Source organism: Salvia splendens, chromosome 6 (assembly GCF_004379255.2).
Source record: "Salvia splendens isolate huo1 chromosome 6, SspV2, whole genome shotgun sequence".
Taxonomy (NCBI): domain Eukaryota; kingdom Viridiplantae; phylum Streptophyta; class Magnoliopsida; order Lamiales; family Lamiaceae; genus Salvia; species Salvia splendens.
Genome location: NC_056037.1, coordinates 441,206 through 468,652, shown reverse-complemented (window position 1 = coordinate 468,652; position 27,447 = coordinate 441,206). Strand labels below are relative to the sequence as shown.

The 27,447-nt window shown below is 38.4% G+C and overlaps 4 protein-coding genes across 5 annotated transcripts; 3 read left to right on the top strand and 1 right to left on the bottom strand.

Annotated features, from left to right (window-relative positions):
• Window positions 1–4,259, bottom strand: LOC121807690 (prostaglandin E synthase 2-like). The gene is made up of 6 exons (XM_042207958.1): window positions 3,865–4,259; window positions 2,075–2,209; window positions 1,884–1,968; window positions 1,630–1,724; window positions 521–688; window positions 1–429 (listed from the first exon to the last, which is right to left on the bottom strand). The coding sequence occupies exons 1-6, from the start codon at window positions 4,193–4,195 to the stop codon at window positions 269–271; spliced, it is 975 nt and encodes a 324-aa protein (XP_042063892.1). The 5' UTR covers window positions 4,196–4,259; the 3' UTR covers window positions 1–268.
• A 1,014-nt stretch (window positions 4,260–5,273) lies between these two features.
• Window positions 5,274–6,927, top strand: LOC121806791 (DNA-directed RNA polymerase I subunit RPA12-like). The gene is made up of 5 exons (XM_042206943.1): window positions 5,274–5,472; window positions 5,946–5,986; window positions 6,371–6,439; window positions 6,522–6,581; window positions 6,671–6,927. The coding sequence occupies exons 1-5, from the start codon at window positions 5,352–5,354 to the stop codon at window positions 6,746–6,748; spliced, it is 369 nt and encodes a 122-aa protein (XP_042062877.1). The 5' UTR covers window positions 5,274–5,351; the 3' UTR covers window positions 6,749–6,927.
• Window positions 6,928–15,896: 8,969 nt separating this feature from the next.
• LOC121806678 (synaptotagmin-2-like) lies at window positions 15,897–19,485 on the top strand. Its single transcript, XM_042206796.1, has 12 exons — window positions 15,897–16,289; window positions 16,969–17,067; window positions 17,139–17,189; window positions 17,269–17,392; window positions 17,461–17,579; window positions 17,666–17,767; window positions 17,860–17,934; window positions 18,095–18,171; window positions 18,264–18,510; window positions 18,587–18,937; window positions 19,081–19,215; window positions 19,281–19,485. The coding sequence occupies exons 1-12, from the start codon at window positions 16,179–16,181 to the stop codon at window positions 19,410–19,412; spliced, it is 1,623 nt and encodes a 540-aa protein (XP_042062730.1). The 5' UTR covers window positions 15,897–16,178; the 3' UTR covers window positions 19,413–19,485.
• Window positions 19,486–23,068: 3,583 nt separating this feature from the next.
• LOC121806437 (receptor protein kinase CLAVATA1-like) lies at window positions 23,069–26,257 on the top strand. 2 transcript variants are annotated; one of them, XM_042206475.1, is made up of 2 exons: window positions 23,069–25,661; window positions 25,802–26,257. In XM_042206475.1, exons 1-2 carry the CDS (start codon window positions 23,099–23,101, stop codon window positions 26,149–26,151), a joined length of 2,913 nt encoding a protein of 970 aa, XP_042062409.1. In that variant the 5' UTR covers window positions 23,069–23,098; the 3' UTR covers window positions 26,152–26,257. The 2 variants fall into 2 exon arrangements, with proteins under 2 accessions (XP_042062409.1, XP_042062410.1); XM_042206476.1 differs by having other exon boundaries at window positions 25,785–25,887.
• Window positions 26,258–27,447: the final 1,190 nt, after the last annotated feature.

Here is a 27,447-nt window from a genome sequence, read left to right as displayed (position 1 = left end):
TTAGTTACAAAATCAAAATAAATCAATCTTTAATAATTTCAAAATGCGCAAAATACAAACTTGGTAACCTAAAAACCAAGAATAATTATCATTTACCGTACCACACTTCAACAAGCATGGGAGGAACATTATTTTCTTATATTTTGAAAACCTTCAAAAAATGAACTTTTAAGAGAAAAAGGGCAATAACGGTTTGGAGATATCAAGACTCCTATGATACCAATATTTTTATAAGCCAATCATTCAGTTAAACGTCAATAGCCTATTTCTATTCCCGGAATCCGGCAGACACTCCGACAGCATTTTCCATCCGATCATACCAATCACCGATGCGTGTATGCTGTACCATGTCTTGACCAGCCCTGAGGTAGCGAATGGATTTCAAGACACCAAAGACGGCTAGGTCAGCTAGGTTGGGTTTAGCTCCACCTGGTGCAAGATAGTTATGAATAAGAATAAGCTGTAATGTTGCATAGGTGAATCTAGTATCAGCACAGTCGAACTTGATCATGAGACGAACCTAGAAAATCTCGACCCTGAAGAGCATCTACCCATGTTTCGGCAGCTTCATACAAGGCCGCCCTCTCATCTGTAATGTTGTGTCTTTTCTTCAACCTCTTTGATATAAAATACATCGCACCAGCTCCGACATATTTTGCACTCATTTTCTCCATGAAGCTGAAGTTGCCTGCAAACCAGAGACCAACGCAGTTTAGGGAAAAGAAAGCAATGTCAAGTTTTGAGACAAAGGATAAGGAGTAACAACATTTATTCTTGAAAAATAGAAAGAAAAAAGAGAAAATTTGGTAACAGCCAGCAAAACCAGCCTCTATACAGTTTAATCAGCATCAATCTTGAGACAAAGGATAAGGAGTAACAACCAGCGAAAACAGGCAATGGATAGTTTTGCCTCTCATAGGAAGTAAGATTACAAGTACCTCAAAGCACTTCAAAAGCCAAGATCCAAACGTGCACTAACACACATTCTTTAACACGGCTAGTATGATAATAGCTAAGAAAGACTACTACTAGCATCAATAATAGGGGGATAAGCTTAATAAGATACACATCAACCCAAGAGACTGTCATGCCTACAAGAAACAAATAAACATTTATCAGGAAAAGGTAGTTCCCACATAGCCAGGCACCTTGGAGATCTATCATTGCTTTGTTATACTACTAAATAATAGTTGTAGCAAATGAGTCTTATATTGCTGAAAGTGAGAGACACCAAGGACATTATAGTAGTGAAACGAAATGACTGACATGATTGTTCTTTCTCATGACATTATGAATTATGTCTCTGCTATAGCTATGTTATTATTAATCTCCATTTCTGTTTCCCCAGAGTGGGTGAAACTATTACGTTAAAATAAGCATCTTGTGCATCTGTTACAATGTGCCTGACCTACTCAGCACCTGCTTTTTATATGTACATTATAACCATCAATTTGCACAAATGTATATAAACTAGACTGGTGGATCACTTTGACGCGATTCCGCGAATCGTAAAAAAGGCTACAAATTTTGAAAACAACACAATCTGCCCCAAAAATGGACAAACTGAGACATGATTTTCAAATTCAATAAATATTGCAAGCAACTGAACTAATTTTAAAAAGATCTTACCCTTTGTAGTGATGTAGTCAAATGAATCAATAGCCTCAGAAATAGATCTGTATATATTAGGCGATAAAATGTGCACCAAGTGATTGTCCACCCATCTGCAATGATAGTAATTGGGATACAGTTAATCCTCACCAAATAGCCATACTTGAGAGACTTTGCCCAAATGACAAAATAAAAATACTATATAAAATTGGGCATAATGGAGAAGAGCAATATAGAAAAAGTGTGACACTATAAGAGTCAGAAGCACATGCCTTCGCCACTTCTTCTCTTCACTTTCTTCAGCAGAATCAGTGACCGCGCCAGGATTGATCTTTGTGTACAATTTATCAATTATATCTAATTAGATAACACATGAAGAGAGTTAGGAACTTAGGACACGTCATATTGATAAACTAATTGAAAACAGATATCATACTGATCTCATGTTCTACTTATTCAATACCTGATGAGTCAACCATTTGTACTCCATCAACCATCAATATGGGTACTTTCTTGTATTCAGACCACTTGGTTTCCTTTTTGCTAAGAGGGTTGACCTCCACAACTTTGTATGGTATGTCATAGTAATCCAGGAATGCTGGAAAGTAAAGGACAGAAACATAACCCATGTTATGAATATCAACATGATCAGAAGAGAATACTTCATAAGATTGGGAGTAGCAGCTAACAAGATAATGATCAGAAAAGGATGCTACATGACTTAAAAACTGCACAGATTGTCATTTCCTTGCTAATATGTACTATCAACAACTGGCATATCATTTATATCATTATGTTAAATTGCACTTGCACACCTCAGTTTAACGCACATTTTCTTTGATCAGGGTTAGGCAGGCAGATTTACAGTCTGAATGTACATCAAATTTCATTAGCTTCAACTGTTGGCCTTCGTATTAATTTTAAATTTTAACCTTGCACGTATTTAAAGGGGTTTGCTTTGATAAAATTTAGGCAACAGGTGCATCAGCACCAGTGTCGATAAGATAGTGCATAAAAACCCGGCAATCATATTAGGCATGTGCATCAGCACCAGTGTCGATAAGATAGTGCATCAAAACCCGGCAATCATATTAGGCATCAAGATGCATCTTACTACATAATAAAATGAGGAAGAGATATCCTGAACTTTTATCAAGCTTGAATTACTTCAACTATAATCCGTGTTGTTAAAAAATTACCTGGCTCGCAGGGCGCTCAGGGCACCAACTGAATCGCCCGATTTAGCTTAGGTGAGCCATATTCACGGGCGGGCCAGGGGCGAGCCTTGGCGGCTTGGGGCGGCTGAAAATTTTAATTAAGAAAACTCTAAAGACTTCAAATCTTATCAAATCTTCTTTTCCTAAAATAAATCAATCATAATTAATGTTGAAATCTTTTCCTTCTAATCTGATCCTAATCCATTCAAATCAACAAAACTATTGCCAAAAATAATATAAATTTTATAATTTCTCCAAAAATAATACCTATTCTCCTCTTCTCAAGACATTAATTATTCCTTATTATTCTCTTCTCCATTAATTCTTCTTTCTTTTGCTCAAATTCTATTTGAGTACAGCTAGAAAAGAAGCATTCTAATTTGTTAGAGCACCCCATTGCCCTCCGGAAATTTACATAATCTCCCCATTGCACCCCACGCCCCTAACAACACTGGTTATAATATCACTAACCAGTAAAAAAATTGGCTACTTACATGTGAATTGATACACACATGAAATTTGTCTAATGTTTATAACCAAAGAGATCAATAACCAGTAAGTTGCACCCATTTCAATTGTAACCAAAAGAATGTTCCCATCAAGATGCCGTGATTATGCTTAATTGTAACAAATAGTTCCACAAATAGACACCAGCCAGAAGGGTAGGCAAAGCAAATATGAAACAATTACTTGATAAAAAATTCTTATTTTAAAAACAATGGACGAAAACCTCCAGATTCTATAAAACTTAAACAATAAACAACACGGATCGAGCCCAAATAGTTCGACAGTGTCACAATTAATACATCGTATAACACCTATCAAGCCGATCATTGAATTTTAGATAATCGAAACAAGTCTTATCAATTGCTTAGTTTGACTTTCAACAATGTTAATAAGGCTCACAAACTAATCAAGTCACACCAATAACGGATCCAAATTGCAATTCCAACGTTATTGATGGATAATTCCCGATTGGTTGAATTGAAGGAAACAGTACAAAAAAACCGCTGAAGGCAGAATCGAAATCAAATACCTTTAACTTTATTGCAGAAAGGGCAAGCTTCATACTGATACAGAACGACATCTTTCGGGCGGAATTTGACGGTCTCTTTAGCGTGAGCCTCTTCGACGATAGCAGTGGCGGCCGTGGAGAAGAGCATTGTTCCGAAAACAGCGTGTGTGGCGGCCTTGTCGCCAGCGATGCCGTTGTACGAGAACCAGTGAGATCTCGACGAGGAGTTAGCGCTGCTGGAGATGAAGAGCGCCGCCTGGAAGAGGCGGTGGTGCTGGTCCGCGGAGGCGATGCCTCCAGCGGCGCGGCGAACGGCGCCGAGTCCGGCGGCCCTTCGCATCTGAGGAAACATGGGGAGATTTTTTGGTGAGGGAAATGAAAAAACTAGAAAGTTGGAGAAAAGGGTTTTTATAATTATGTGGTTTATACAAGGGTTTTAGATTCTGTACACCTCACCCTACAAATGGCTTCTGGTTTTGGCCTTTTTCTTTTTATTATGATTTTTTTTATTTTCAAAGCAGTAGTATAATTATAATTATAATTATAATTATGGTATTTAGAGAAGGATAGAAGGGGATTGTTATATTGTTAACTCAATATTTAATTGTTAACTATAATTAAATAATAGTGTTTAGATATTCAAATCAAGGGTCTAGATCATCAGTCTCGAAATATATCAATATGATCAACAAAAAATATCAATAAAGGTATTAAGGTCAATTTACAACAAATTACTTGTAACTAATTTTTAAAAAATATCACATAACTTTAAAACGCATATAACTTTTTCGATTTAAATTATTTTTTCACACAACATATATCAAATTAAAGATAATTTCATAAGGTTTCTAACGAGATCTCACTTGCATATGTTCCGATGTCAAAATTTGAAAAAAAAATCGACAATTTTCATTTTTTTCGTACAACAACAAATGTCAACCTAGTATATAAAATATGTCAATATAATACCCGTAGAATGTCATTCTTAAAGAAATGTGTTGACATTCTCAAAGCATTGTGTTGATATTTTCAAAATACTATATTGACATTTTCATTCAAAACCCTAATTTGATAGTTTTTTTTTATCTTTTTCAATTTAATTACTAAAAATAAAAATTACACGTGACAAATTGTAGACCTCTGAATTTCTAAAATCATATGGTCTTAAATTAGTTGTAGTTAATGAGAATGAGTTAGCAATTGATCGTTCGCAGAAGTTTATCATGAAACAAAAAATTTTAAATCCCAAATTCCAAACTAGCATGTCGATTCATATAAATTGATAATTTTAGAGGCCATATAAAACTATTTTATCAATCTAAAATGGGCTAGAATTAAAATGGGCCGGTAATTGGGGATTGGCCCAATAGCCATTGCCTCTTTATTTCTTGAAGAATTCAGTCATCCCCTTTTCTGATAAACCCTATTCCTAAATCCCTTCTCCATAGCTCTCTTCTTCCCCAATAGATCACTTTTATCATCATATTTTCGTTCAAAAAATCTAAAGTATGTCGGAGTACTGCCGTCAGCGTGACTTCATGTTCTGCGAATTGTGCGGGACAATGCTCTCCTTCGGCTCGCCCAAGTATGCTCAATGCCCATTGTGCAAATCCCAGAAGCGTCTCAAAGGTCATTTTTTTCTCTTTTCTTCATACTCTATTGACAGTATATCGTCTTAACTCTCGAGGAATGATTGGATTTTTACTTTAATTAGTTTATTTTTGCTGAATTTTGAGTTCTATTGGAATCAACAAAACAGCAGCTTTTATTAACTTCAAAATTTGTCTATTGAATTATGGTAACTGATCTTAATAATGATACAATAGGAGATTGATTACCTTATTACACTCTTTAGATATGATCACTTTACAGGTAGAGATGCAAATATTGAACATTGTGGTTTGAAGCTGGACTTTTACTTGATATAGGAGTGCATCAGTATATGATTTAGTGATTGCATTGGCTATACAACTGCAAAGAGAAATATAATTAGTTTTGATTTCTTAAGAGTAGCAGATATATTATTGAGTTTTATGTTTCTCATTTATGAACTTGGAGCTATTAGTTTCTGCCTATTGAGTGAGGCTTTATATTGTCTTCAGATATGAAGAGAAAAACGCTCCGCTATACAGTCAGTGCTGAGGTATGATGTTCGGTTTGATTGTGTGTGTCATTCATTAACGTCATAGGATTTGTGTTTTAAGAAGCATATACTATTAAAGAGTTTGATATTTTTTAGTGTTGTAATTAGTTGTGAAAAGGATGCAGGCTTATGATCTTTTGTAATTATGTGCATTAAGAACATGATGCTTGTCTCTTAAAGGATAAGTTCTTTTTTCGAATAGCCTTAGATATGCTAGATTTTGTTACTTTTGAGCTGCTACAGAGTTCCTCATTTCAATCCTATTTAGTTGGATGTTGAAAACATAGGATAGTAATCTTCCTACATCACCAAACCACATATATTGAAAAAATAATAATCTTCCTATATCGTTTAAATGCAATTGAAAAACCACATATATTGCAGGATTTGAGGAGGGAGATGGGAGTGTCTACCCTCGAGGATGTAGAAGAGGAGAGGGAGCTGAAACAGATGGTCAGAATTATTCATACAAGTGCTGTCTGTTATGTTGTATAAAACCACTATTGCTCTTGTTATATTTATCTTCGTCATACAGGATTACAATGCAAAATGCAAAGCATGCCAACACTTGGGCCTCGCTTACGTTGCTAGACAGGTAAACTATCAGCTACTACATACATATACCTGGTCATATCACAATATCGATTGTAACCAACTCGGCCCTTTTTTCTTTGTCCTTTTCAGATTCGATCTGCTGATGAAGGACAGACGATCTTCTATTCTTGCCCTGTATGCGCGCACAAACAGACTGAGAACTCGTAAAGGATGCCCTCTCTTGTATGTATCATAAGTAACATTTATGTAATTCATTTTCCTCAAATGAAAGAGAGGGTATGAATTAGCTGCATATTAATACGATGATTTCCCATTTTATTTTGGGTTGATGTATTAGATTTTGACAATATATGTGGTTGGGTATGAGAATTCAGAAGATTACATTACATGGTCAAAGAAGCTCAAAACCGTCCAAATCATACAATTATGTCTGTAATTTAATTAAAACCGACCTTTGACATTAGACTCTATAGTCTCTTCTCTTCGTTAAAGTTGTTGCCTCCATCACAATAGTGCTTTATTAGTTGTAGAAAAAAAATGAAGATTCAATAGTATTGATTTATATGTTGGTTGGTGGATAAGATTAAAATGAAGAATTTTAGTGGAGTGTTTAGCAGTCCAGATGTATATAGTATATTAAACTGTAAAATTTATAAAATGTTGTTTAATTAAAAATTGTAGTAAATCAAATGCTAACTAATTGATCAAAATGTTGTTTAATTGTGAATTTAATATTGATTAATTAATCAAATATTGTGAATATTTATCTCTCCACGCAACAATGCAGTTCCGCAAATAAAAAAATGCCCCAAAACTCGAATGTGTAAATTTTGTAAAGATTAAGTGTCAGCATATGAGTATGTTTAGATTGGAATATAGACATAAAATGCACGACTGAAATAATAATAAGTATATTTACCCTTTAGATCACCAATCATTTAATAGTACACTATAAATAGTTATAATGTCTTCTTATATCAATTTTACGATATGAAAGTTAAAATGTTTATAGCAATTCTAAATGATAGTTGTGGTCAATATATTTACTCGTGTAGATATACTTATTTCATATTCACTAATAAATCTACTAATTAAACTCATGTTTCTATAATCAATCCGATCACCCAAGTGAATCAAGGAAAAGATGAGTTAGATTTAAGAAAGGGTCGGTTGAAGTTATCCAATTAACTAGAGATATAAACACAAGCTTCCATAAAACGATATCATTTGCATTATATAAGTGTACTACATTCAATACCGTTGAACACCACCTCGTTTAATAAAAACAATAGAGGCAGTGGACCTGGTCGGTCACATAGTATTAAATCAAACAACGTAAAACAATTATCAGAATATCACTTCTCATTTAAAACTACACAGATAGTAGTATTAATTATCTCTACAAACAACAAATAGGAGAAACGAGGAAATGCAACTTAGTTTATAAGACGTTTCGTTCTCAATCACTCAATATATCAGGATTCAAGTCATAGCAGGTAAACGAGAAATCATTATTGATCCATTGCGTCAATTAGGTTAGGCGTAGAAGGCGGCGGAGATCATCAGTGGCTCCGGCATCTACCGCAGCCGCATTGCAGGTGAGCTTCGGCCTCAAAGAAAAACTGGGCAACGGCAAGCTGCTCGGCGGCGGCGCAGAGATCGCAAACATGACAGAGCCCAAGAGCATATCCACTCGATCTTTCACTACATCTGATCTCACTGAATTATCAAATCGTCCAACTCTTGCAATATTCTTTGGAGGTGTAATTTCTTTCAATTCTTTTTTGGAAGTGGAAGATTTTGTGGATTTCTTTTTGTTTTTAGTGGGGAAGGAGGAGGCGCGGCGGGGGAGCGGGAGGAGGGGCGGCTGCTGCGGCGGCGGAGGGAGAGAGAGAGGCGGAGCTTTCAAAAGGCCTTTGGATGTGTAGTGATTAGGTTTAGGGTTTATGGTTTTGTGATGGGATTTGTAGAGATCCATTACATTTACATGATCATGCAACGAATCTCTCTCCTCCGTTGTGTTAAACATTACTGCTCCAGCCTAAGACGAAATCGAAAACTAATTAAAAGAATTTCATAACTCTTATTGTATTTACAATTTTACACACGCACACACAAAGTGGGAGAGAGATATACATAGATGGCCTTTATATAGAGAGAGATGGGAATTGCATACAAAATTACTGCAATTTGATTGTGTCAAACAGTTAAACATACCAAACTTGAGGAATTACCAAAGCAAAGGCATAATTGAAGGAGGAAGATTTGTAATTGATATGAATTTAATTTGTAGTACATTGCCTTAGAATAGGCTGATTCTTTTCCTAAAATACAGTGTACTCTTCCCTACTAAAGTGAGAGAAATCGATGTAATTCATACACAAGAAATAATACAAACTCTTCACTCCAGATTCTGCACTTTCAATATGCATAGCCATTCCGATTCTCTCGATTACCATCGATAAGATGGTATCAGAGCGGGACGATTCGGGCTTGAGACTCAGAGCAATATCATCACCGTCTCAAGTACCTTTCCCGACCATTTGAACCTGCAAACACCAACCAAAAAAAAAGAACCATGTCAGAATCCAATAACCCACCAATTACACTCTCAGCCGAACAATTCGCTGAGTTTATGAGATTGAGCATGTCTCAAAAAACCCAAAATCCACAGCCTTCATCAAACGAATCACTAGGCGAAGTACGTCTAGCCGAGAAGCTCAACGGAGATAATTATCCGTTATGGGCTAAACTGATGAGTCGGGGGATCCGAGGGAAGGGTCTGGCATCTCACATTACTGGAGTTACAGACCCTCCCTCTCCGACAGATCCAGACTACAACCGATGGCAGCAGAGAGACGATTGTTGCTTCAATTGGATCATAAGCAATATCGACGCCAGCCTCGTGAATGAGGTTTCCCAATACGAGACGGCTTACGACTTGTGGGATAGTCTAGCCACAACGTATGGAAGCGGCGCCGATCAATTCCAGATATCAGACCTGCACAGACAGGCATACAGTATCAAACAAGGGGACTTAACCCTAGAACAACTATGGCAGAAACTCCAGGATCTCTGGATATCAATCGATACCAGAGACCCAAACCCGATGGATACTCCGGCGAGCATAGAGAAGTACAATCAACACACTCAAAGACACCGATTGTACCAGTTTATGTGGGCACTGGATGATCACAAATACAGCAAAATCAAGAGGGAAATCCTTAACATGGATCCCATTCCAACCGCAAGGAAGGCATACGGATTGGTCAGGAGGGAATCCGTCAATGAAAAACTACTCAATCCAGATACACAGGAGCCTGGAATAGGAGCGGGTCTTGCGGTATTCGATCGGAACAGAGCACAAACATCACAACAATATCAATCACCGAGGAACCCTAGCTACCACAAGGAGGATGATAAAAGTAAACTAACATGCAGCCATTGTGGAGGAAGAAAACACACCAGAGATACGTGTTTCCACATCCACGGGTTCCCCGAGTGGTGGGAAGAAATGAAAAGGGCGAGGCAGGCCCGAAATGGAGGACGAACCGGAGGAGGCAGAGGAGGCGGCAGGGCATCAGCCGCCGTCGCTCATAACCGCGCCACCAACGTCGAGGGCCCGACGGGCGGCAGCGGAGGCACCAGCACCAGCAGTAGCGGTGGCGAGGTCAAAACCGAGGAGAAACCACCCAAAATCGGCTCCGTGTCCGTCGCAAGGACTTGGTTCGAAGGTAAATCGGCAACCAATGGTGACTTCGCCGGGGTTACCGGCGGAGAAAGAGGAGGAGAAGGAGCTAGGGTTCCCACAGGCGACGAAGGGGGAGCGGCTAGGGTTTCCGAAATAAGCCATTTATCTACCCAATTTCCCCAAATCTCAAACCAGCCCCAAAACCCTTCCTTATCCCGGGAAAAACCCCACCCGGAAATTACCTCTCACAACCCACCCCTAAAATCTCCTATATTCCGTAATCTACCCCACCAAAATAATTCACTTCAATTTCAGCCCCACAGAAAACCACAATTCAGAATTAACCACCACAAAACACGAAAATTACACACAGACCCCTCCTTTGCAAAAACTTTGCAGATTACACCCCAGCCTTTGAAACACCTCGAAAACAACCCCACAATACCCTGCCAGAACTCTTTTGATGCCTTAGCCTGTTCCTCCACATCCACTTCCGACCAAAAAGACCCTCACTGGATTTTTGACTGCGGGGCAACCGATACAATTTCATTCGAAGCCTCAGATTTTGTATCCATTGCCAAATCAAAAAAATCGTATGTACAAACCGCCAGTGGGGACCTAGCAAAAGTCATGGGGGCTGGCACCATCAATATTTCGCCGACTCTGTGCCTCTCAAATTGCCTTTTTGTCCCATCTCTGTCACATAAACTGTTATCAATTAGTCACGTGACTAAAGAACTGAACTGCAAGTTACTAATGCAACCTCGCTTTTGCATGTTACAGGATATCAAGACGGGGACGATAGTTGGGCGTGGCACTGAGCGAAACGGACTGTATTATGTGGACGAGATAGCCCAACAGAGTGCTGCATTGATGTTGACTCCCGGACCAACTGACAGACAGGCTTGGCTGTGGCATCGTCGGTTAGGACACCCATCTTTAGGATATTTTCGTCTTCTTTTTCCTAATTTAGCTAGATCTTTAAACTCTTTTCATTGTGATACTTGTGTGCTAGCTAAAAACCATAGACATTCATTCAAGCTAAACAATACAAGAATGAAATCACCTTTTGCTTTAATCCATTCTGATGTTTGGGGTCCGGCACCCATTGCTGGGGGCCAAGGTTTCCGTTATTTTGTTCTCTTTATTGATGACTACTCCCGCATGACCTGGATTTATTTTCTAAAAAATAAACATGACGTGTTTGATAAGTTCGTAGATTTCTATACCCTTATTCAAACTCAATATAAACACACTATCCAGATCCTTAGGTCCGATAATGGGGGGGAATTCATAAATCAGAAAATGCAAGAATTTTTTAGGAGTAAAGGCCTAGTTCACCAAACCTCATGCACCTATAATCCGGAACAGAATGGGGTAGCTGAACGAAAAAACCGTTATATCCTCGAAATTACACGCGCCCTTTTGATTGAGTCCAAAATACCAAAATCCTTCTGGCCCGAAGCTGTCGCCACTGCCGTATACCTCATAAACCGTCTCCCAACTGGCATACTCCAGTTTAAAACTCCCCTAGATATTTTTTCCCAACATTTTGAAATCCCTTCATCCCTCTCTCTCGAACCTAGAGTCTTCGGCTGCTCGGTCTTTGTTCATATTCCTAAACAAGATCGCTCCAAATTCGACCCATGTGCCCTCAAATGTGTATTCCTAGGCTACGGAAAAAATCAGAAAGGTTATCGATGCTATGACCCAAAAACCCGTAGGATACACACCACCATGAATTGCGATTTTGTGGAGGGGGAATATTTTTACACCCAATCTAGTAGTCAGGGGGAGACACAAACCTCGGACAATAGCCCTCACAGTGACTTCCTAGATTGGCTGCCTAGTATTCAAAACCATCACTTAGGGGGAGAGCCTCAGACTGGGGATCCACAGACAGGGGGAGATCCACAGACAAGCCATGTCATAGACGTTGGTCCACCTGAGGCAGCTAGCAACACCGCCGGGCCGTCAAGTCCTGTAATACAAGACGAAGAACAAAGTGACATTGCCCGGCCGTCAACCCCGCCTTCGAATCCCGAGGTAATTAGTTCAGATATTGAGACTAACCTTGATAGGAACAATGAGGACGGTGGAACTAGTGGAGATACACGAGATCCATACGAGCTGCCCCCAAGAAGAACCAGAGGAATACCTCCCAGACGCTACTCACCAGACTGGAAAGGGAGAAAGGCAAAATACGCAGTATCCAATATTGCGCAAGGCCACCTATCAGAGATGGCTCGAGCCTTTGAAGCTGCGTTATATGAAGAAGAAGATATCCCACAGACATTTGAGGAGGCAAATAAACATAAGCACTGGAGAGAAGCCATGAAAAAAGAGATAGATGCCCTTGTGAAGAATGGCACTTGGGAGAAATGCACATTACCAACAGGAAAGAAACCAGTTGGATGCCGATGGATATTCACAATAAAAAGAAGAGCAGATGGTTCAATCGAGAGATACAAAGCAAGACTCGTGGCAAAAGGATACACACAGGTATATGGAGTGGACTATGAAGAGACATTCTCCCCAGTAGCTAAGATGGAGACTGTGCGGGCACTGTTATCTGTGGCAGCTTGCAAAGACTGGACGCTACACCAGTTTGATGTAACTAACGCCTTCCTTCATGGGGAACTAGAAGAAAACAAGGAAGTGTACATGGAAGTTCCACCGGGTTTTTCCGAGGAATTTAGCAAAGGAGAGGGATGCCGACTACGGAGAACTTTGTACGGGTTGAAGCAGTCACCTCGGATCTGGTTCGGAAGATTCTGCCAAGCCATGCTCAAACACGGGTTCCACCAAAGTCACTCCGATCACACACTCTTCACAAAAAGGAGGGATAACAAGGTGACGTGTCTGATTATATACGTTGATGATATGATTATCACCGGAGATGACGTAGAGGAAATCCAGAGATTAAAGGATAACCTATTCAAAGAATTTGAGATGAAAGACCTAGGGGCATTGAAATACTTCTTAGGAATAGAAGTGTTGAGATCCAAACACGGAATATTCCTAAGGCAGAAAAAGTACGTCTTAGACCTATTGACAGAGACCGGACTCCTCGAGTGCAAGCCGGCTAACACTCCAATGATTCCCAACCATGGTTTAAAGATCGAGGAAGGAGCAGAACTCGCAGACAGAGAAAGATACCAACGACTTGTCGGGAAACTCATATACCTTTCACATACGAGACCTGACATTGCATACGCCGTAGGTATTGTGAGTCAGTTCATGCACCAACCCCAAACAACTCATATGGAGGCAGCATTGAGGATCGTGCGGTACTTGAAAGGCACTATAGGATACGGAGTGTTCCTAGCAAAGAGAGAAGACTTGGAGATTGATGGGTACACCGATGCCGACTGGGCAAGCAATCCCGTAGACAGAAAATCTACGGGAGGTTACTTTACCTTCATCGGAGGAAATTTGGTTACGTGGAGGAGCAAGAAACAAAAGGTGGTAGCTCTATCTAGCGCCGAGGCAGAGTTCCGAGGAATGAAAAGTGGACTCATGGAAATCCTTTGGCTAAGAAGGCTACTCACGGAGATTGGTTTCCCACCTACTCGGAAGAGTCAGTTGTTTTGCGACAACAAGGCTGCCATCAGCATCTCGGAAAACCCAGTACAACACGACAGAACCAAGCATGTAGAAGTGGATCGGCACTTTATCAAAGAAAAACTGGAAGGAGGTATTGTTGAATTTCCATTTGTCCGGTCTGAAGAACAACTTGCAGATATACTAACCAAAGCAGTCCATCCGAAGGTCTTCAAGGAAGTCTTGGACAAGTTAAGCATTGGGGATACCATTGCTCAACTTGAGGGGGAGTGTCAAACAGTTAAACATACCAAACTTGAGGAATTACCAAAGCAAAGGCATAATTGAAGGAGGAAGATTTGTAATTGATATGAATTTAATTTGTAGTACATTGCCTTAGAATAGGCTGATTCTTTTCCTAAAATACAGTGTACTCTTCCCTACTAAAGTGAGAGAAATCGATGTAATTCATACACAAGAAATAATACAAACTCTTCACTCCAGATTCTGCACTTTCAATATGCATAGCCATTCCGATTCTCTCGATTACCATCGATAAGAGATTGGTGCATTGAGTTGTATATTTTAATGTGGTCGCACAGAAATGAACCGACAACCGTAGGCGGTTTGGTGATGTGGAATGGCGTGGGGCGGCGCCGCCGGGGCGATGGAGGCCACTGGATTTTGGCTGTTTTTAGAAATATCGGTGATGCAGATGCTGACCCTTTATTTTCTTCTAGGGACTTTTTGGGAATTCCCACCCCCCCCTCACGTTTCCGGGCAAAATGTGGAAATTTCCACAAAAACAAGATAATTATATACACTATTTCCTAATAAACTTTTAATAAAATAAAAGAAATTAATTCAAATATGATCACCTGCTAACTTATGAGACCGAAATAATATAAAAAGGAGAGTTTATATTGTTAACGGAATACTTACTAACTACAATTAAATAATAACCCTTAGATATTCAAATCAAGAGTCAAGATTCATTAGCTCTGAAATGTCAATACGATCAATAAAAACGTCAATAAGAGTATTAAGGTCAATTTACATTAAATTAGTTGTGACTAACTTTTAATAAATATTACATAACTTTAAAACGCATATAAATTTCTCGGTTTAAATTATTTTTTCGCACAACATATATCAAATCAAAGATAATTTCATAAGGATTCTAACGAGATCTCACTTGCATATGTTTCGATATCAAAATTTGAAAAAAAATCGAAAATTTTCAATTTTTTCGTACAGTATAAATGTCAACATAGTATATAAAATATGTCAATATAATACATGTAGAATGTCATTCTTAAAGCAATGTGTTGACATTCTCAAAGCATTGTGTTGATATTTTCAAAACACTATATTGACATTTTTTCATCCAAAACCCTAATTTGGTAGTTTTTTTCTTTTTTAATTTAATTAATAAAAACAAAAATTACACGTGACAAATTTTAGACCACTATATTTCTAAAATTCTATGGTCTTAAATTAGTTGTAGTTAGCAACTAGAGAGTGAGTTAGCAATTGATTACACCTCATATAAAAAGTTATGAAATATATATTTAAGAGACCAGAAAAACAGCAAGAAACGTACAATATCTTTTTAAATCAAAATAAATACTACTCCATGATAGGAACACTTTCTTTTATCAATTATAAAGATTACTACTCCATAATGAGTAATAAACTTAGATATGTCAGTGACTGAGATTGAGTTTTGTTTAAGTTAAATGGTTATTTAAATTTTATAGGAGACGTCGTCATGTTGTTTTGTATTGTAGTAGTACTATTTTTATACCGGAATAAGAAATAGTACTATATTTTTAATTTAGTAGAATAATTCAACTAATCTTTAATTGGTAGCATCAGTTAGGTCCTAACGTAATACTTAGTTTTTAAATTCCATGACCAGTTCTTTTTATCAAAGTGAAGGAAATAAGATGACAAGATAAGATAGTAGCCCAACAACCAATTAAATTATATATCCAACACTTCCCAATCTTTCTCTTATTCAATGGCATTGGCAAAGAGATAAATGTATATCAAATATTGTTCCCATTACTACAATTTACACACATCTGTGATGCCATTTTTATACGTACAGTACTAAATTGTAACAGATTACTAATTATAATACAAGTTAAAAGAAAACCGTTAAGTATGGATCCATCCTGGGTTGTTCAATGCTAGAAAGGCAACCTTTTTTATGTTACTTTTATTACAACACCTGCTAATTTTTGTTCCAAATCCCTCACTTCAGTCTCCATTTGTCAAACTTTCGTTTGTGATATTTTTTTAAAAAAACATGGAGTAATAAATTCACCCTTTTCGATATCATGCAATTGGTTCTTGAATTTGTTGAGAGATTTTTTTGACATAAATAAGATTAGAGATATGGGTGTTGTGAGCACAATAATGGGAATGATTGGTTTTGGGATGGGTTTTTCAGCTGGGCTTGTGGCTGGATATTTCTTGTTAATTTATGTTCTACCAAATGATGTTAAGGTGAAATCTCAGATTTCAACCCCTTTCTATTTTAGGATTAATATCATTTTGTTGTGATTAATTTGATTTCTTTGTGAAATGTGAATTGGCATTGCAATGTGCATGTGTTTTCTTCATCAATTTGGTGTTGATTTAATTGAATTATTTTGGGATTTTACCCCATTGTTGATTCTTGATTTCTTAGAGTTATGTTTTGGGGAACTGATCAGTTGTTTAGGGAGGGTTTACTCTGAGTATAGCATAGATTGATCGAAATAACTCGCTCTGATTGTGTAGAGATTGAAAAGCCTTGAGCTTGTTTGATGATGCAATCTCAATCATATACGCGTTAATCTAGCTAGTCCCCTGAAGCCAGCACCCTCCCCGGGAAAAGCTGTCAAGACTAGAGTGTTGAATATCGAACATAGGTGGAAGCACTTTGTTTTTCAAGATGAGAGAATAGATGACTATTGATTGATAGCATAGATTGATCAAAGCAATTCAATCCATCGAATACTTTGACACATTGCACAGTTTTGATCTTGTGTTGCTGATATGTAAACCTTCGAATGCACAATCATATGCACGTTAATCTAGCTAGTCGCCCGAATCAAACACCCTCTTCGGGGAATAGATGTCAAGATTAAGAGTAAAAGGACTTTAGTTTTTCAAGACTTTTGTGCTCATTCACTCTCTGCAGGATCCCCAAGTCCGTCCATTAGTCGAACAATCTTCCGAGTTTCTCCAAACTCTGCTTCCTGAAATACCACTTTGGATTAAAAATCCAGACTATGACAGAGTGAGCTCCATTTCTCTGTCCAATTTGTAGAAATTTCTATTCATAGCCTCATATAATGGCCTCTGCTGCAGCTAGATTGGTTGAACAAATTCATAGAGTGTATGTGGCCTTATTTAGATAAGGTATGTTTGGTTCATTGCATACCGCATTTGTCTCTTAATTCGCAATCTGGTTACAATGATGACACGACGAAGCTCTCAGGCCATATGCAAGACAGTTAAGCAAATCGCGGAGCCTATCATAGCTGAGCAAATTCCTCAGTACAAAATCGACAGTGTGGAATTCGAACAGCTTACTTTGGGTGGCCTGCCTCCGACTTTTCAAGGTCAGGCCGTGGATTTTTCTTGCTGCTTCTTTGTTTTCATTGCTATTAAACTTGAAGTTTATCCACAGGAATGAAGGTGTACACCACTGAGGAAAAGGAACTGATGATGGAGCTAGGTTTGAAGTGGGCAGGTACGCCTAACATCCTCGTTGCTGTCAAGGCGTTCGGGCTGAAAGCCACTGCACAGGTATCGTTCCTTTGGGTCATTCCTCTCACTGATATGTTTGATATCCATCCATAAGTGATCTGTCCTGTCTTTTTGGGGTGTTTTAGGTTATCGACTTTCAAGTTTTTGCTTCTCCGCGTATCACCATGAAGCCTCTTGTCCCAACCTTTCCTTGCTTCGCGAATATATTTGTTTCTCTAGTGGAGAAGGTATGGACTAAATCAGTTTGTTTAATTAGTGAAAATTTAGATTCCTAAAGGTAACAAGATAAGATGTTCGGTTATGTTTTATCGTTTACTAGCCGCATGTCGACTTTGGAGTAAAGCTTTTCGGTGCTGATGCAATGTCCATCCCCGGTGCGTATAGAATGGTGCAGGTATATATACTTACCTTACTCATATAGAACTTCAGGTATAGATGCTAGTTAAGGCGATCTGTCGATTTTATGAAGTTAATGTTCGATTAATAACGAGAGGCGAACGACCTACTAATTCGGGTAGACTTTCGTGACATTGTGTTTTATTATGCTTCTTCAGGAAATCATCAAAGATCAGGTTGCAAACATGTATTTATGGCCTAAGAGGCTTGAAGTTCAAATAATGGATCCAATGAAGTAAGTTTCAATGTTGTTTTCTACCTATATTTCTAAATTAATCACATGTTACTATTGCCTAGTTCATGGATTTATGACGTGTGAATTGACAGAGCAATGCAGAGGCCAGTTGGTATGGTGCACGTGAACGTCGTCCGAGCAATGAATCTGAGGAAGAAGGATCTCTTAGGCTCTGCTGATCCGTACGTGAAGTTAGGTCTACACGATGACAAGATGCAGTCGAAGCAGACATCTGTGAAGAAGAACAACTTGAACCCCGAATGGAACGAGGAGTTCAGCCTCGTTGTCAAGGACCCTCAAGCTCAAGACTTGGTGATCACGTTGTACGACTGGGAAAAGGTGTGCCTTTCTCGTTTGCATCTGTTCTCCGTTATGATTTGACACGATACATGTGATTACTTGCACAAATCTTTAGGTTGGATCGCATGAAAAGATGGGGACGAATGTACTTCACTTGAAGGACCTAACTCCTGGGGAGCCAAAGCTTGCAACTCTCGACGTTCTTAAGAATCTCAATCTGGACGACCCTCAGAATGAGAAGGCGCGGGGACAGCTTGTAGTCGAGATCAATTACAAACCTTTTGGTGAACAGGAACTGGCTAGCTGCAATATTGCTATAGGCGAAGTCGAGAAGGCTCCTCAGGGGACGCCCAAGGGTGGTGGCGTGCTTGTCGTTATAGTGCACGAAGCTGAGGATTTGGAAGGCAAAAACCATAACAATCCGTCCGCACGCCTACACTTTCGTGGGGAGATGAGAAAAACTAAGGTAAATCTTCTGTTCTGATAGTTGAACTGGAAATTTTTCATGAGATTGCCGCCAGAAAAGAAGATGCAGCTTGTTAGTATAATTTGTAAAGATCTCATCGAATATGCAGTTTCATGATGTGTTTCTATTTGTATATTTGGTAGAGACTGAGAAAAAACAGAGATCCGAGGTGGGAAGAGGAGTTCCAGTTCGTGCTGGAAGAGGCGCCTAGCAACGAAAAAATCCATATTGAAGTAACAAGTTCTTCGAAGAGAATGGGAGGCTTTCGATACCCCAAGGTAATGGTTGGACGTTCCAAGTGCTTTTGATCGAGAGGCTTTTCATTTTCTAACACGATCAACAGGAATCACTTGGCTACGCGGATATAAACCTAGCAGACGTCGTCAGCAACAAGAGGATCAACGATAGGTACCACCTTATCGACTCAAAGAATGGCCGGATTCAGATTGAGATGCAGTGGCGAACCGCGTCATAGAGGCTCTTGCAAAGTTGTTTTGATGGATATTTGATGATCTGAGACTAAGTATGAATTGATGGAATTGGTTTGAATGAGGGTCATACATACATACATATATATATATATATATATATATATATATATATATATATATATATATATATATATATATTGTTTATGCTGCAATAGTTTTTCTTCTGGTTTAGATATGCATATGTAGATGTGAATTAGGTTGCTCAAAATTATTTCATTACCTTTACTCTTATATATTACTCATTCTAAATATTTCTCTCTTACCCATCGATCTCTTACGTCCCCCTACTGCCCATATCGCAGCAATTGCTTTAAGCAATGCCAATACTGAAAATATATCTACAATTCTCAATCTAAATGACACATTTTTTTTTTTTTGAAATATCTCACTCTAAATAACAAATTTCTAAATATAAAAATATTACTCTTTCAACATTTTCCATTTCTTTTATTTTATGTTTTTCACTTTACTTACAAAACAACAATATATAAAATTTTACATCGAATTAGAAGTACTCTAGACAAGAGAATATGATTTAAATTACCAATAGTTACGGGCCGGCGTGATTTACATCCCTGTCTAATATTAAAATTTCGCCTTCACCACTTGTTTCACTAATAAACGAATGGCACTCCGTTTCACTAATTCCCTATTTATTCATGTTCTACAAAAAAAAAGACATGGTATAAAATTAGTGAATATTCAAAGCATGACGCAATAGATTGATTGGTGCATAGGGATTAACGTTGGACCATCTTCTGATCTGTTATGTCACAAAAGTCTATGCAACTTTTTCCTCTTTTTGTTAGACATGTCGTCACATACAACTAGTCAATCTTGGGATTAAAAGTTCTATTCCATACTCTTAACTATTTCTAGCATTTCTCTATTAAAATGTCTTTTTTCCCTTCTCTTTATCATGACACAATTGTGTTTGTGAATTCAGTTATCAGTTAATTATGTATCTTAAAATGGCAAATTTATGGTATCTGAGCCTTTTTAAGTCTATTAAATTCATATGTGAGATTGCGGATTTTAATAATAAACGTATAAAAAATGCGTGACATGTTAATCACTCCCTCTATAAAACAATAGAGTTTACACAATTAATGGCAGTTACTAGGTGCAATATCTACCACTTTTTCTTCAACAATTTGAATTAAGTGTAAATTGGCAGAAAAATTATGAAGCTTGTTCTACAATTCTGGTATAATCAATCACAACAATTAAAAGGTTATATAATTTATTTTTAGTTATCTCATGGTGAGTTTTTTTTTAAACTGTATATGGTATGACAATTGAAAATTTATATGTGGATATCGCCGCAGATGAATTTAATAATCTTGTTTATTCTTAAAAAATTAAATTATTTGGTGAAAAATATAAATAAGTACTCCTTTTATTCCACAATAAAAGTTATATTTCACTTTTATCATAAATAGTAAGTAGGTCTCATACTCTACTTACTTATTCCACTCACATTTTAATATAAAACTAATATATATAAGTGCGATCCACATTCCACTAACTGATTCAACCTAATTGACTTTAAATTTCTTAAAACTCGTGCTCAAATCAAATAAGACTCCTATTGTGAAACAGAAGAATTATATTATAGAGTGACCAGAAATTTTAACCACTGAATAATTAAGAATAAATCTAAAACTGATTGTTTTTCTTACTAGTATTTTTAAAGCTCGGAACATACCAGAATTTGAAAAATAAGTTTCATGATTTTTTAGGCAATTTTCTTGTACAGAATTTGAATCAATATTCGCAGAAAGCTTACAATATAACATAACCATCCATGGTCCACCAACCTTTTTATTCTTTTAAATCCCAATAAAGGATTCCATTATATGAAACTTATCCTCTTAATTCTCAATGAAATTAATTAACAAATCATGTAATCCTGATTGCTTTATAAACTATTTTACATTTTGTGTAAGAATTCCAGCTGGTAAAATCGGTAAAGATAAGAAATACTATGAGAATGTAGAATACAACCAAATCCCACCCCTTGACTGTTCATATGCAGGAATTGCTCCTAATTAATTAGAAGAGACAAGGCGTAGTAATGAAATCATAATAATAGGCACGTGAAGATGAAGACCAAACTTTTATTTTATTATTTTTTGAGAAATTTCAGAATTAAAATTTAATTTTATTTAAATATAATTTTTAGAATTTTCAGAGCACTTGGCTGTTTGGAGTTGTTTTTAATTGCATACATGTCATCTTGGTATGTTTGTAAGCTTGGTAATTTTCAGTTAGGCTTATACAAAGTATTTTTTGTACTCGGTATATATGTTGTCTTTAACTAACACTTGTCTATATACCGACTAATTTGGTGCTCGGTAAAAAAATTGGAGCAGTTGGAAATTTAAGAGTGAAGGATACAACCAAACCCATCCTTGACTATTCACATGCACGAATTGCTCCAAATCTATGAGAAGAGACAAGAAGCAATAATGAAATCATAAATAATAGGTTGAGGAAGAAGATATGAAGATTGACACAAACAAAAATGAAAGTTGACTTTGATCCTCGTCCAAATTAGAGTCAGAAAGGGTACGTCACGACACACCGACCCGTTTCATTAACCTCACACCAAGACAAGCGACGCCAGCGTTAAATAAATCCATATTTATAGTTTTTCTATCTCATTTTTAAATTTTTGGGACATAAAAATGTCGACTTATAAATATCAATAATATATTTCAGTAGATAACCTTGCCATTAAATAATTGCAGATAGATCCAAAGTTATACTCCCTCCGTTTCTTGTTAATAGAGACATTTCTTTTCGCCGCAGAGTTTTAAGAATAGTGTGCTAAATGGATGTTGGAAAAAGTAAGAGAAATGAAGAGAGAATAAAGTAAAAGTGAGAATTACTTTTTACCAAAAATAGAAATGACTCAATTAACTTAGAACTTCCCAAAATAGAAAAATGATTCTATTAACATGGAACGGATGGAGTAGCTTTTTCCCGCCGTTTTTTAAATTAAGTAATATAACTGATATCGTCTATTCATAAAAAAAACATCATTTGCTTGAAATACATCAAAAACATAATGTACATTGGCTACTAAATTTTTTCGTAGTTGAATAATTGCACATCTAAAACCATCTTTAGTTTTTACTAGGGTAAGTAATTGGTCGGGAAAATCATGAACTATTGCCGAAATTTGATATTTCCCGCAACCTTTGAAGTTGGTCGGATAAATCAAAGATTTTAATAATTGTGCGAATTTTCCATAGTGATTATATTCGGTCATGGCTAAAATTGACGTGAATCTCTTATGTTGCGACGTATGTGTCATTTTCTGAAATAGACGAGCATTAATAATTCTAATGAGGAATTATTATTTTCCAAATAACTATTCATATTATTCTGCCTCTAATTTCTAAGTAATAATCATCATACGATTCGCACGATTGTTAAAGTTCATGCTTTATCCTACCAATTTTTAAAGATGGTGGAAAATATCAAATTTAATGTTTCATGATCCAACCAAATACGGAGTACCTTTTTCCTATTGAATAGTTAAATTTATGTGACAAATCATAATTTGACAAAATTAGTATTTTGTCATGAACCTGCCCTAAATAAAGTATAGATTGTTACAGCCATACAGACAGCAAAATCTCGTCTGCTACAGAAAAGAAAAATGGAAAGAAGAAAGTGTTGTCTTGTTTGCATCTTCTTCTTCATTTTATCCCAACCTGTATATCTTCTTCCATTATCAGATCTCGAAATCTTACTAATGCTCAAATCATCCCTCGTCGGGCCCTCGGGCTCGGGCCTCAACGACTGGGTTGCTCCTTCTTCTTCTTCTCCGACGGCGCACTGCTCATTCAGCGGCGTAACATGCGGCGCCGACGCCCGCGTGATATCTCTGGAAATCACAAACACTCCGCTCTTTGGCACTCTTCCGCCCGAGATTGGGCTTTTGTGGGGACTCGTGAATCTCACACTCACCGCCGCCAATGTCACCGGCGCTCTCCCGAGGGAATTCGGCATGCTTTCGTCGTTGAAGCGGGTCAATCTCAGCTCTAACGCCTTCAGCAGCGGAATTCCCGACGAGATGGTGGCAAAACTGACGGAACTTGAGGTGTTCGACGTGTACGATAATAGTTTATCCGGTGAGCTCTCGGTCGGATTCGTGAGATTGAAGAAATTAAGAGTGCTGAACCTCGCCGGAAACTACTTCTCCGGCGATATTCCGGCGGTCTACTCCGGCTTCGAGAGCCTCACGCATTTGTCGTTGCAAGGAAACAGCCTCACCGGGAAGATTCCGGCTGGTTTATCCGAGATTCCGAATCTTCTAGAACTCTCTCTCGGATACTACAACACGTATTCCGGCGGAATTCCGCCGGAATTCGGGCTGATTTCGACGCTGGAGCTGCTCGATTTAGGGAAATGCAACCTCAGCGGCGGGATTCCGGCGAGCCTCGGCTCGCTTACGCGGCTGCACAGCTTGTTTCTTCAGGTGAATAATCTCACCGGCGAAATTCCGGCGGAGCTTTCCGGGTTGTTTAGCCTCATGTCGTTGGATTTATCGATAAACAACCTCTCCGGCAGGATTCCGGCGAGCTTCGATGGTTTAAAGAAACTAACTTTGATCAATTTGTTCGGGAACAAATTTGAGGGGCCGTTTCCTAGCTTCATCGGCGATCTGCCGAATCTCGAAGTTTTGCAGATTTGGAGCAATAATTTCACGCTTGAGCTGCCGGAGAATCTCGGCAAAAATGGAAGGCTGGTGCTTGTCGACGTCAAGAACAATCATCTCACCGGAAAAATTCCGATGAATTTATGCAGAGGCGGGAGGCTCAAGAATTTGATTCTCATGGATAACTATTTCTACGGCCCGATTCCAGAGGAACTCGGGGAATGCATGTCGTTAACCCGAGTTCGAATCCGGAATAATTTCTTCAACGGCACGATTCCGGGGGGATTCTTCGCTTTGCCCGCGCTGGACATGCTGGAGCTGAGTGGTAATTACCTGACAGGTCAGCTTCCGGCGAGATTCTCTGCTCGGAATCTCGGCACTCTTGCATTGTCCGGCAATTGGTTATCTGGGAACATTTCTGAAGGAATTGGGGGTTTGAGGAATCTCGAGATTCTATCGTTAGATTCCAATAGATTCTCCGGTGAGATTCCGGCGACCATTTCTGATATGAAGAAGTTATCGGTGCTGAACCTGAGCGGCAACCATTTGACGGGGAAGATTCCGGCCTCTGTCTCCCGTTGCTCCCGTTTGACATTCTTCGACGTGAGTCGAAACGAGATCGACGGTGAGATTCCGTTGGCCATCTCTGTCCTTCAGAATTTGAATGTGATGAATCTGTCGAGAAACAGGTTGGTTGGTTCAATTCCAAGTGAGATTGGGTTAATGAAAAGCTTGACATTGTTGGATTTATCTTACAATGATTTCTCGGGGCGAAGGCCGACGGCCGGGTTGTTGAAAGACATGGACGACCGTTGCTTTGCAGGGAATCCGCAACTCTGCAGCCCCAACGCAACTTGCGTTGCTGCTGCAGCTCGTGCACCGTCACCACTGCGATCAACTCTGTTGATCGCAGTGGCGGCGGTGTTAGTGGCTTTATTCGCTGTATCAGCGATATGGATGGTGGTGAGGAGAATGAAGGCGAACAAGGGACGGAGATGGAAGCTCACCACGTTTCAAAAGGTGGATATGAGAGCCGAAGACGTGGTGGATTGCCTCAAGGAAGAGAACGTAGTCGGAAAAGGCGGGGGCGGTGTTGTGTACCGCGGATCCATGGCTGATGGCACGGATATTGCGGTGAAGAGGGTGGCTGGGCGTGGAAGCGATCGTGGCTTCAGGGCGGAGATAGGGACGTTGGGGAGGATCCGCCACCGGAACATCGTGCGGCTCCTCGGATACGTGTCGAATGAGGATACAAATCTTTTGTTGTATGAGTATATGCCGAATGGGAGCTTAGGTGATATGCTCCATGGGTCGAAGGGGGCTCATTTGCAGTGGGATCTTAGGTGCAAGATTGCACTCGATGCCGCTCGAGGGCTCAGCTATCTGCATCACGATTGCTCGCCCTCGATCATTCATCGGGACGTTAAGTCCAACAACATCTTGCTTGATGCTGATTTTGAGGCTCATGTCGCTGATTTTGGTCTAGCCAAGTTTTGGCGCGACGCTGGCGCCTCTGAGTGTATGTCCGTGGTTGCCGGCTCCTATGGTTACATTGCACCAGGTGTGTGTTCTTATGTTCGGCTAATAAAGAATTTGAAATTGAATTAGAATGTCATAACTTCAAATTACTATCACATCCTAAAACTTTAATATATCCGTCTCCAAGGGCTTAAATTATTATTAGTATTATTGTTGTGACAGAATACGCTTACACATTGAAAGTCGACCAGAAGAGCGACGTGTATAGTTTTGGAGTCGTGATGCTCGAGTTGATCACAGGAAGGAAGCCCGTGGGGGAGTTTGGGGATGGGGTGGATATAGTTATGTGGGTGAAGGAGAGTACGGTGGATTATGAAGCAGCGGTGGCAGCAGTGGTGGACCCGAGGCTGGCGGCGAACCCGGTGGCTCAACTGCTGAATTTCTTCAAGATTGCGATGGCATGTGTGGAGGAGGAGAGCTCTGAACGCCCCACGATGACGGAAATTGTGAACTTGCTTTCTACAATTCAGCAACCTACTCTTCACATTGATCACCTACTTATCCAGGACTGAATAATAATTCCAATTTTATGTTTCCATTATTCCAAATATAGTACAGTGTAGTAGTTCTCTAATCTATTCCAATCAAATCATCTATATATTTCATTCTGGAGTTCAATGATTTTTTCCCATTAATATTAATAAATCGAAATGATAGGTGAAATTAGCTTTTCATCAATAAAATTTGTTATCATAGTAATTTTGCTGGAACTCTTTCATTGCTGATTGTGGAATAATAATATAGTAATTAGAATTTTACACATGTTCCAAAAGTATCATTTACTACAATTAAATTATAAAAAAAAGTAGTCATGAATTTTCTAATTGTTTGAAATCAATAAAAAAAGCTTTAAAACTAATAGGACTATAGGAGTACTATACAAAAGTAAAAGACACATTCACTAGTCCTTTCCAGCTACATTCTTTCACAATTCTTAAAATCTATGCCGATCAAAAATAAAAGATTTTAATGACAACCGAAGAGAAATTGTATTCTTGCCAACAATATAAAGTAGATAATTAATTAAAGAGGGAGTAGAAAAAAGAGTGAGATTTAATTATTGATTCTTGCCAAATACTAATATAATACTCATTTTAGCTTAGAACATCCCAAAATCGAAAGCGATTAACTTTGGATAGAGGGAGTACTACAAAATATTTTTTATTCCCAACAAAATATAGCAAGCAATTTCATTTAGTAAAAGTTTAAATTTGTCTTGTAAAAAACCACGCACATAGTTAATTGCAGCATTCATAAAACGAATATGCTTGTTCCTTGCATGACATTACATGCCTGCTGCTAGTGCTAGCATTTGAGAAGAGAAGCAATGAAAGGAAACCACCTTCCACATACATATTTCACACAACAGTCACAAGATTCTGGTGTTATGTACTCCACAAAAGAACTCAATTTCAAGAGCAAAATGTCAAACCACACAGAATGTTAATATCAGCATATGCTTTAATGCCAGTACCAAAGATTTAGATGAACACCATAACCAGCAGCAAATCACTGCTACCATAGAACGATAGGCGAAACAGAAAACATAATCGAAAACATACAAAGCTTAAGCTTTCCAAGGATTTGAATTGGAAGCTTCATCTATCTTCAGAACATACCATAATTTATCTCCCTTCTTTTTCATCAATTCATAAACAACCACATGTACAAATATTAGAATAATTTGTGCCCCCCAGTCAACAAAACATCAGCAGCAGCAGCAATGTAAACTCATGAAAATGAGGATCAAATTGAACTGTCAGATATGCACCAAGATAGAGATCTCTTTAAGTGTTGAGACGACACCT

What these genes read in the sequence shown, in the direction of transcription:
- LOC121807690 (XM_042207958.1), bottom strand. Translation starts at nt 4,195, where the DNA reads ATGTTTCCTCAGATGCGAAGGGCCGCCGGACTCGGCGCCGTTCGCCGC. An exon ending in TTTCTGCAATAAAGTTAAAG is followed by an intron (nt 2,210 to 3,864) that starts GTATTTGATTTC and finishes TTTACTTTCCAG; the next exon opens with CATTCCTGGATTACTATGAC. An exon ending in ACAAATGGTTGACTCATCAG is followed by an intron (nt 1,969 to 2,074) that starts GTATTGAATAAG and finishes TTATCTAATTAG; the next exon opens with ATATAATTGATAAATTGTAC.
- LOC121806437 (XM_042206475.1), top strand. Translation starts at nt 23,099, where the DNA reads ATGGAAAGAAGAAAGTGTTGTCTTGTTTGCATCTTCTTCTTCATTTTA. An exon ending in CTATGGTTACATTGCACCAG is followed by an intron (nt 25,662 to 25,801) that starts GTGTGTGTTCTT and finishes TTGTTGTGACAG; the next exon opens with AATACGCTTACACATTGAAA.
- LOC121806791 (XM_042206943.1), top strand. Translation starts at nt 5,352, where the DNA reads ATGTCGGAGTACTGCCGTCAGCGTGACTTCATGTTCTGCGAATTGTGC. An exon ending in ATCCCAGAAGCGTCTCAAAG is followed by an intron (nt 5,473 to 5,945) that starts GTCATTTTTTTC and finishes TATTGTCTTCAG; the next exon opens with ATATGAAGAGAAAAACGCTC. An exon ending in GCTATACAGTCAGTGCTGAG is followed by an intron (nt 5,987 to 6,370) that starts GTATGATGTTCG and finishes CATATATTGCAG; the next exon opens with GATTTGAGGAGGGAGATGGG.
- LOC121806678 (XM_042206796.1), top strand. Translation starts at nt 16,179, where the DNA reads ATGGGTGTTGTGAGCACAATAATGGGAATGATTGGTTTTGGGATGGGT. An exon ending in AAAATCCAGACTATGACAGA is followed by an intron (nt 17,068 to 17,138) that starts GTGAGCTCCATT and finishes CCTCTGCTGCAG; the next exon opens with CTAGATTGGTTGAACAAATT. An exon ending in CGTTGTACGACTGGGAAAAG is followed by an intron (nt 18,511 to 18,586) that starts GTGTGCCTTTCT and finishes ACAAATCTTTAG; the next exon opens with GTTGGATCGCATGAAAAGAT.